We start from the raw sequence: 9,861 nt of genomic DNA, 5'->3' as shown, positions 1-9,861 counted from the left end.
TACCAGTACGTTAAATTTATTTTTCTTCCGGAAGGACACAACCCACAACTCACTTTCTCAACCTGTTGATTCTAATCCGATCCGACTGGGTTAAATCAGGTTGAAGATCATGAGTTGGATGTTTTTGAAAAATTCGTTTGGCCAGGGCTGTCGGAAAGCTAAAAGCGCCAAATCCCCAAAATTGTTTCCCTATGTTTGAGTTGGTTCAATATGTGACTCACTTCTTTCAAAAGCAACTGGAACAAAAGAACTAAAGTGTCTATGTGGGGAACCCCCAACTCATTCTGCTTGTTAAGAATTTCTTCTGTAATATAATTTTAATAGAATCCAGGCAATATTTTTCCAGTCCAACCTGTCTATTCCCTGATGGAATACAGGGAAGTTCACATTGAACCTTTCTTTAATGGAAGGGAAAAGAGCATCAAGAGATCAACGAGAAAAGAATCTAAGTACACGGAGGTCATTTGAAAGCTATGAGTTCTGTAGCAGCAGTATAAGGAAAACCTGTCAGCTTCCATCCCATTAAACAAGCTATGAGCCATGGGTTAGATTCAGCGTGACTATGGGCAAATCTCTACCCAGTGACAAGCAGCCTATGAGCTATCAATTATTCAAGTCCTTTTATGCAAATCATGTTTTAAGGAAGCAACAGGGAATCCATAATAAGAGGAGGGAAAGTAACATCCACTTAGAAGATTTAAATACCAGGTGAAACTTGCAGAATTTTTAGAGGCAAAAGCTTCTGGGATGTGTACAAAATCGGCGTTTTGAAAGGTCTGCAGCAGCGCACAGATACGTATTTGGGGGGTCTTCTTTTCTCCCTAAACCAGATCCCCAAAGAAAAGACTATTCCAAAGAGACAGTAGCCCGCATTCAAAAACATCCACAGCAGGTTGTAAGATTTATTTTGTGTTGGGAACAAAGCACGAACCTTTTTTTTAAATAAAAGGCTGTATTTGATTTATGAAAGGTTAGATGGCATAAACATGGAGAAACGGTACAAACGGAAAGCATTGTTTTCTGAAACGATCATCTGAGTCAAAGTGGCATTGGAAGAACAAAACCCTTGTCAGTCTATTAGCACCATTATAGAAATTATGACTTTTCCAGTAAAGAGTGTACTCGAAGCTATCTTTTAAAAAAATGAAGAGAAAGAATAACAGCATTTAAAACACACAACCTAAAGGAGGCATTTTTCTGCTCCACTCAGCTCATGATGGCACCTTTCTCTGGTACTAGGAACCTGATAGTTGACCAAAATAGCAGGCTACATTCCACTGGAATTGGATCAGGCAAAATCAGTTTAACATACAAAGATTATATCAACTAGCAGAAGGAATTGCTCGTTGAAATATCCTTTCCCATACATTCCCTCCCGTCCCCAAAGATCTGTGGTCTCTGCCTTGCTCAGTATACCTTTCTTTCCCCCAGATGAGAGGCTAAAAACTAGAGATGACTGCATACTTCTCTTCCTTTCTCTCCCCATTTTGATTTCACTTCTCCTTTCTGTAAATCAAACCTTTATTTGCCTACCGAATTTCCCCATAAACTGTAGGCATTTGTCGGTGTTTTTCGTACACCAAGAAATCAGCATTATTACGGTAATATACGTATGCAAAAGTTATGCATACACCTTCTTCAGTTTTGTAACCCAATTTATTGTATAAATTACAGTTTTTCTCTAGTGTATTCTCTATACACAGAGAATACTGCTTTCTTTCTTTCCTTCTTTCTCTCTTTCTTTCAAAAATTGTCTTTTGGGGATAAATGCAGTCTGACCTGGGTGTATTACCTTGTCTATCTTCTTCTTCAACCTTTCTGCTATTATTGAGACAAATAATTTGTAATCCACATTTGGTAAATATATTGGTCTTAAAGCTGAAGGCAGGGTGGGATCATTTCCTTCTTTTGAGATTAATGAAATATAAGCCTCTTGCCATGACTGAGGAGTTTTACCAGTCTGTGCTATATCATTCATAGTTTTCTGGAGATTAAGTACTATTCTTCAAAAACTTTGTAGTATTTTGCCAAAAGTCCGTCTGGTCCTGGTGCTTTGTCGAGTTTGATACTGTTTTCTTTTGTGTTGTTTTTACTGTGTAATCTGCCTTAGTAATAAAAGGCAGACTATAAATGAAGTAAATAAAATCAATTTATCAATCAAAGCCTACATGGATGCATGAGGCAAAGAAATTAAAAAAAAAAAACCAAATAGATGAAGAGCACAGAGAACATTTGCTCGTGTCCAGGCAAAAATTAGATGTGATCTCATCAGAGGCATATTAAGCAGCACACATAAGTGGAGATATTTTTACTTAATCAGATAATTTATATGCTGCCTCTCCAAAGACCAGCTCAAAGCAGCTCAAAAAGTAAAAACAATGCAATAATACCAAAAAGCAACAAAGTAAGAATGATCAGTAAATGTTCACCTCACTTCTTCCAGATACCCTTCAACAGAACTTTCTCCTTGCCAGACTATTTCTGCTGGTTAGAAATGCTTAAGTTCAGACGAGCTTTCTTATTGGCGAGATGTAATGCCCTAGACTCAGCGTTACAATAAAATTATTGAGGAACGAAAATGCCCTTTTTTGTCTGTATCAAATAGACTCCCTAGCCCACAATGTTTTATTTAGCATGTCCACAAAATAATATTGCAGGAAATAAATATATCACTCCCTGGATAAAATAAAGACTCTTTCTGAGAAGCCGATACTGCGTTATCTGCTGCCAAATAGATCGGTCGATTCAGTTAAGGTCATTTATAGGAAGTTCTGCTCTGCAGATCTACCTTCTGAGTTTAGGTAAGATTGCGATGACAGACAGTGTCTTTTACATTGTGGTACCCAAACTCTGAAATTCCCTTCCTATAGCTATTTCCTGGTGCCAGGATGGATGTGTTTGTGGCACATTTCTTTCAGGCTGTTTTTCCTCCCTGCTCCCATTGTAAATCATAGCTTCACCACCCGTGTTTAAGCGACATTGGCTGTAATTAGAGCCGCCAACATTGCATCAGCAAATGCCAGGAGATTTCTGAGGGTGGTACTTAGGGAGGGTGGAATTTAATTTTGTAATTTTATTTAGCAGAAAAAGAAGAGTTGGTTTTTATATGCCGACTTTATCTGCCACTTAAGGGAGACTCAAACCAGCTTACAATCCCCTTCCCTTCCCCACAACAGACATCCTGTGAGGTAGGTGGGGCTGAGAGAGCTCTTAATACAACTGTAACTTGCCCAAGATCACCCAGCTGGCTTCATGTGCAGGAGCGGGGAAACAAATCCAGTTCACCAGATTAGCATCCGCCGCTCATGTGGAGGAGTGGGGGAATCAAACCCGGTTCTCCAGATCAGAGTCTACCACTCCAAACCACTCTTAACCACTACACCATGCTGGCCCCATTGATACCCCGCTTTTCTCCCCAGTGGGGCCCCAATGGGGCTTACATCATTCTCCTGCAGCCTGACAATCCTCCATTTTAGCCTCACAGCAACCTTGTGAAGGTAGGTGAGGCTGAGACTGTGTGACTGCTCCAAAGGCACCCAGCAAGCTTCCGTGGCATGAATGGGGGATTTGAACTGGGGTCTCTCAGCTACTAGTCTGACACTCTTAACCACTACACCACACTGGTGCTCTCTTGCTCTCTCTGGAATGACACTTCCAGTTGATGGTGTAGGTAAAGACCACAAAGGCAAGGGGAAATTCTTAGAGCATCACTGGAGGCCATTTTCCTATGATTTTTTCCTCTCCTGCTTCAAGTTCTCACTTTCTCGAAGCTGGGGGATTGGGCTAATGGTGGGGTTTTAGCTGCTACAGGTAGGTAAATGGCAATTCTAGCTGCAATGTATTCGGCTACGATTGTATTTATTTGAACACAAGTTCGGCTTACCAAGGTTTGCTTGTGTGATTCACTTTTCACCATTCCCTTTGCTATTGTTTTCTTGGGCCTTTTATGCATAGCTGTTTCCCTCGCAGTCACCCCTCCGACGACTCAGGTCTTTGTTTTGATTATGCCTGCCGTTTCCGACCATCAGAGGTCTCCTCGCTCTCCCCCTGTGTTTCCCCACGTTTTGCCCATGTTTTCGGAGACCTGTTTTATCTCAAATTTAAAAACACAGAGAAACGCAGGGGAAGGTGAGGCGACCTCTGACGGTTGGAATCAGTCATAGGAGGGGTGACTGCAAGGGAAACAGCCATGCATAAAGGGCCTTGGTGGTTTTTAATCGTTTTACTTAGGCAGATCATGAGAGGGAGGGCACCTTGGCCATCTTCTGGACATGAAGTATGGGTCACTGAGGGGAGGTAGTTTGGAATTTCTTGCATTGTGCAGGGGGTTGGACTAGATGACCCTGGTGGTCCCTTCCAACTGTACGATTGTATTCTACTTGTTTTAATAATGCTGAAATCTGCCATAGGGAGCTGTTGTGGCTGAGAATTCAAAAGTTGGGGAATGATGCAGGGAGTAGAAGGAAGGGAAAGATGTGCCACTGTGAATATTTTCCTGCTCACACAACCAAATACGGTTGCCAACCTCCAGGTGGTGACTGGAGATCTCCTGCTATTATAACTGATCTCCAGCCGATCGAGATCAGTTCACCTGGAGAAAATGGACACTTTGGCAATTGGACTCTACAACACTGAAGTCCCTCCCCTCCCCAAACCCTGCCCTCCTCAGGCTCCGCCCCCAAAACCTCCTGCTGGTGGCAAAGAGGGACCTGCCAACCCTATAGATGAGAGTGAAACATTAGAGGGTTTGAGGTTTAGAGGCGAGGGCATTTGGGGCTGTTTCAGTCTTATGGGGCATATTTGCAAATTCCACCATTGGGATTTGGCTTTGATTAAACAGTTTACCCTACCTCACCCAATTTGCATGAAAGCAACTATGAGAAATGGATGATAAGTTTCTTTGAAGTTATAGTTCTCATAATCAAAGTTTCTCAAATGCCCCTTGTTCCCCCTCACATTCCAGGAAAGCCTTGATCAGAAGAAGAGGAAGAAGAGGAGGAGGAAGAGGAGTAGTAGTTGGTTTTTATCTACCGACTTTCTCTTCCGCTTAAGGGAGAATCAAACCAGCTTAAACAAATAATCTTTTATCAATATTTTCCCTTTACATCTATCCTCTTCCAACATATGCTGAATGAAAGTTACCAACGGTTCTCCTGGAACCATTAAAGCGAGGAATGATTGCGGAAGGCCGCATTGAGAAATAAAAATACAGATTTCGTAAAAATGGAGAATCCAGATCTTCTCGCCAGCAACGACATAGTAAGTCTAGTGTCAACAGTCACTTCCAACATATCCTTCCTTTGCAAATCCATTGATAAGAAGGCCCCTAGTACACAATGGACCTGACCTGGATGGCCCAGGCTAGCCTGATCTCGTCAGATCTCAGAAGCTAAGCAGGGTCAGCTCTGGTTAATATTTGGATGGGAGACCACCAAGGAAGTCCAGGGTTGCTGTGCAGAGGAAGGCACTGGCAAACCACCTCGGTTAGTCTCTTGCCATGAAAACCCCTCAAAAGGGGTCGCCATAAGTCGGCTGAGACTTGAAGGCACTTTACACACACACAGTACACAATGGGGGGCTTAAAACGAATTAAGATAAGGATCAATAGTGCAATTTTGTTGTTTTTATTTGCAAAGCAGTCTTTGCAGAATGGAGGAGGAACTTTAACCCTTTCCCTTCCTGTGATTTTTCTGTCCAAAACTGCATTTCTCTCAGCTGCTTTTCTCTCTGTAAATTTTACAGCCTTCCCATCACAGGAGGGAAATGGCTTGGAAGGTGGTGGTGGAAAGGAATTCCAGTGTTGTGTGGATTCTGGCAAAGGCTGCTTTACAGTAGAATAAAGCCACCCTCGAACAGTTGGGGGAAAGAAGCACACAATTGTCTCACGTCGTTTGTGTTTTATGAGTGGAATTTCCTCCAGAATATTTTGATCATAAAAACTAGGTATGTTTCATCAGCTTTAAGAAACCTAATTAGCTTCTTCACATTCGAAGGCCCGCGATCTATGATATAAAAATGTGAAACGGGGGTGGGGGACATTCAAATCCATGAAGTGAACATCTCGGCTAAATTCCATGTCATACTAATGTCTGTTACCGTCCCAGCTATTTACACGATCGTTGGTCTAGAAGCATTGTCCAGTTTCCTGAAAAAAACAGATGGGCAGTCAAAATCAGAACAGTCGCAAGTTATTAATTCAAACCTGAGTTGCATTGTCAACTACTGCGCTACCATCAAAGGGAGATTAGAAAGAGAGACTGCTGAATTACCCCTAACAATGAAGCTGAAGACTATGCATTCTTCGGGACTTAATAGAGATCTGGGATTCCTGTCTCATTACCAATGCTGATTTCTCCAAGCCTACTACCCCTCTGCACATCACACCTAATCCAATCATGCCTGCTAATGTCACTTACTCGCTTTTTACATTTACATTGCCATTGTGTGTCTAATTCACTGCTTAAGGATAGATGGAATCACAACTGAAGAAGTGAGCTGTGGCTCACGAAATCTCATACCCTGCCAGAAATTTTGTTATAAGGTGCTACTGGACTCCTACTCTTTCCTACTGCGCTACCATTAGGGCATCTAGGCCATCTTCTGGGCATGAAGTAGGGGTCACTAGGGGTGCGGGGGGGGGGAGGTAGTTGTGAATGAATGAATGTTTATTAATACAGCACAAGCCAGACAACAATATAGATAAACTCCTATAAAATACAAAATTAAAAGACGCCTGGGATACCTTATTATAACAATATAAAATTCCATGCATGGCAAGAGGTTAAAAGATTAGTGTTTATTTAAGTTTCTGAGTCCCACTCTTAGGTGGTGATTCTTACAAATAAATGCACAAAATCTAGTGACCTGCTTTATGGCTAGGGCATCCCCCTCCCAAAGTAAGTACTTGGTTTTTCCCTCTTCGGAGCTAGCAGTAGTTTTTTTGAGTAAGGGACCTATGAACTTTAGTCTGGCTTCCTCACTAAGGGGAATTTCCTGCACTGTGCAGGGGGTTGGACTAGATGACCCTGGTGGTCCCTTCCAACCCTATGATTCAATGGTTCTATGATTACACTGCAGCTATCATTTACAACTGGATTTTCCCATAGCAGGCAAGACGATCCGGTAACAAATGGCTGCTGTAGCACAAAGACAGTGGCAGCTTTCAACGATGCGTGGGTATGTTATGGCCCCAGAAATGTGAAAGCCATTTATTCCCTTCATCTGCTCTTTATTCTGGGGGTTACCGCACTTGTATTCCCAGCAATGTATTAAGGGTTTGAAAACATTATAAAAAATACTGTTTGCACTTTCTATGTATTCCCGCCAATGTATTAAGAGTTTGAAAACGTTATAAAAAATACTGTTCGCACTTTGTTTGGCCCCTTTAGCTGTGAAGACGTCTTCCAACCATTTATAAGCCGTGCTATCCAAAAACCCTTTTAAAGCAATGTTTTTTATAACGTTTTCAAACTCTTAATACATCGCTGGGAATACAAAACCCCCTCTGTTTCCCAGTTTCTGAAAATGATTTTTTTTCTGCATGTATTAAGAATTTCTTATTCAGCCTTACTTTTACAAGGTCTGCTCCAATCTTTTAATGAAAAGGGGAAAGCATTTCCTCATTTGTTTGTGTTTTGACACTCTGCATGAATGATTTAAGATAAAGTACCTCCCAATCTGGGCTTTCCGCCAAAGAAGCTACACCAAGGTTCTTGTTGCAAAACCGGTGGACATCAATGCCAGGCCTCAGGCTTGCAACTCAAGGCTCTAAGCTGATAACACCCAGTCAGACCCAGGTCTCACAAACAGAAAACAAAGGTGAAACGATCAGCCTGAGATAAGGAGGCAGCCGTTTTTAAACAGGTCCTGATTCTAGACAGGTCCTGAAGGGTTTGGGTCTGCATCTCAGTGAGCACAAGATTTCCCCAGGATAAGCTTTTGAGAGTCGAAGCTCAGATATGAGTAGGAACGGAGATCCAGCGTGGTGTAGTGGTTAAGAGCAGTGGTTTGGAGCGGTGGACTCTGATCTGGAGAACCGGGTTTGATTCCCCACTCCTCCACATGAGCGGCGGAGGCTGATCTGGTGAACCAGGTTGGTTTTCCTCCTCCTCCATAGGAAGCCAACTGGATGACCTTGGGCTAGTCACAGCTCTTTTAGAGCTCTCTCAGCCCCACCTACCCCATAGGGTGTCTGTTGTGGGGAGGGGAAGGTGATTGTAAGCCGGTTTGATTCTTCCTGAAGCGGTAGAGAAAGTCGGCATATACAAACCAACTCTTCTTCTTCCCTGAGCCCTTATATCCCAGTCAGATCGCAAAGAAGGAAATCAGACTGCAAAGATACTGTGCAAAGTGATTAGGGCAGGGGGCAGAAAAATAGGATCACAAATATTGCTACGTAAAGTCTCACATACCGTCATTTTTCTCATTGGGAAGGCAGGCTTAGGTCGTTCGGGAAGGGCCGCCCTGCAACGTCCCATGGCTCGGGAGAGCTGTCGAGGCGCCTTTGGCTTGCCTCATGGCTATCTCTGCATGGATGCTCCGCGGATTGGTTGTTCCTAGTCCCGCGTTCTTAGATTTCCTAGCTGGAAATGAAATTGCATAGCTGACATTCTCCGACCTTAACCTTCTACATCAAGGGAAGGAAGTCAATGGACAGAAGGTACCCGAGCGACAGACAGAACAGCTAGATTCAAGTCTAGTAACATCTTAGAGACCAACAAGATTTTCAGGGGAATGAGGTTTTCAGGGGTATGAGTTTTTCGGGGTATGGCTCTTGAAAACTCACGCCCCCCCAAATCCTTGTCGATCTTTAAGGTGCTGCCGGACTCCAATCTAGCTGTTCTACTGCAGAACAACACAGCCAGAGTGGTGTAGGGGTTAGGAGCCGTGGACTCTAATCTGGAGAACCAGGTTTGATTCCCCGCTCCTCCACATGAGCGGTGGACTCTAATCTGGAGAATTGGGTTGGTTCCCCCACTCCTCCACATGAAGCCTGCTGGGTGACCTTGGGCCAGTCACAGTTCTCTCCGAACTCTCTCAGCCCCATCTACCTCACAAGGTGTCTGCGGTGGGGAGAGGAAGGGAAGGAGACTGTAAAACAGCTTGATTCTCTTGAAAAGGTAGAGAAAGTTGGCAAATAAAAAACAACTCTTCTTCTACCCTCTGAAACTTGCAATAGATAGCTAACTGAATCGGAATACCCCACCTTCTATTCTGTTTATCCGCTCAGCAAAGTGTGAAGCCTTCTTCAACCCTAAGGAACTATCCTCTGATGGAAGACGTCCTGCCCTTTTAGACACCATCTGTCCTTTTCTAAACTCCACCACTGTACAGTGCCAAGTCTCTGAGGTGTTTCATACAGGAGAAACGGTAGCTGTTCTTTCAAAGGTAGCAGCAGTGGCCTAGGGGAGAGCCGGCGGTGGTTTCCTCTTTCAGGAAAAATGTTGGGCCTCTGATGCCCATGCTTTGTCAGGGATGGTCTGGGATGTTAAACCAGCCTTGGGGAACAAGCAGCGCCAAGTGGCCCCTTTGGGGCTGCTCTGCTCAGTCCTAGGCTGCTGGGTTGTTCCCTGCCATCACCACCATAGCCCTTCACAAAATGCAGCTGCAGGATGGAAATAACCACAATGTTAAATTGTGGAACTCCCTGCCCCAGGATGTGGCGACCGCTGCCAATGTGGAAGGCTTTAAGAAGAGAGTGGACATGTTCATGGAGGAGAGGGGTATTCATGACTACTAGTCCAAATGGATGCTAGTTATGATGCATACCTATTCTCTCCGGGATCACAGGAGCATGCCTTTTCTATTAGGTGCTGTGGGACACAGGCAGGATAATGCTGCTGCAGTTGTCTTGTTTGTGGG

The 9,861-nt window shown here is 43.6% G+C and overlaps 1 protein-coding gene across 1 annotated transcript in view; it reads right to left on the bottom strand.

The window, feature by feature from the left end:
* Positions 1-8,439: 8,439 nt before the first annotated feature.
* Positions 8,440-9,861, bottom strand: part of LRRC9 (leucine rich repeat containing 9) — a 60,461-nt gene continuing 59,039 nt past the window's right edge. The window contains exon 31 of the mRNA XM_056851748.1: positions 8,440-8,582. Within this exon, the coding sequence (XP_056707726.1) occupies positions 8,440-8,582 (143 nt within the window). The remainder of the gene's footprint in view (positions 8,583-9,861) is intronic.

The sequence above is a fragment of the Euleptes europaea genome, chromosome 6 (genome assembly GCF_029931775.1).
Source record: "Euleptes europaea isolate rEulEur1 chromosome 6, rEulEur1.hap1, whole genome shotgun sequence".
Taxonomy (NCBI): domain Eukaryota; kingdom Metazoa; phylum Chordata; class Lepidosauria; order Squamata; family Sphaerodactylidae; genus Euleptes; species Euleptes europaea.
The sequence above is the reverse complement of the archived record's forward strand: the minus strand, read 5'-3'. Positions and strand labels throughout refer to the sequence as shown.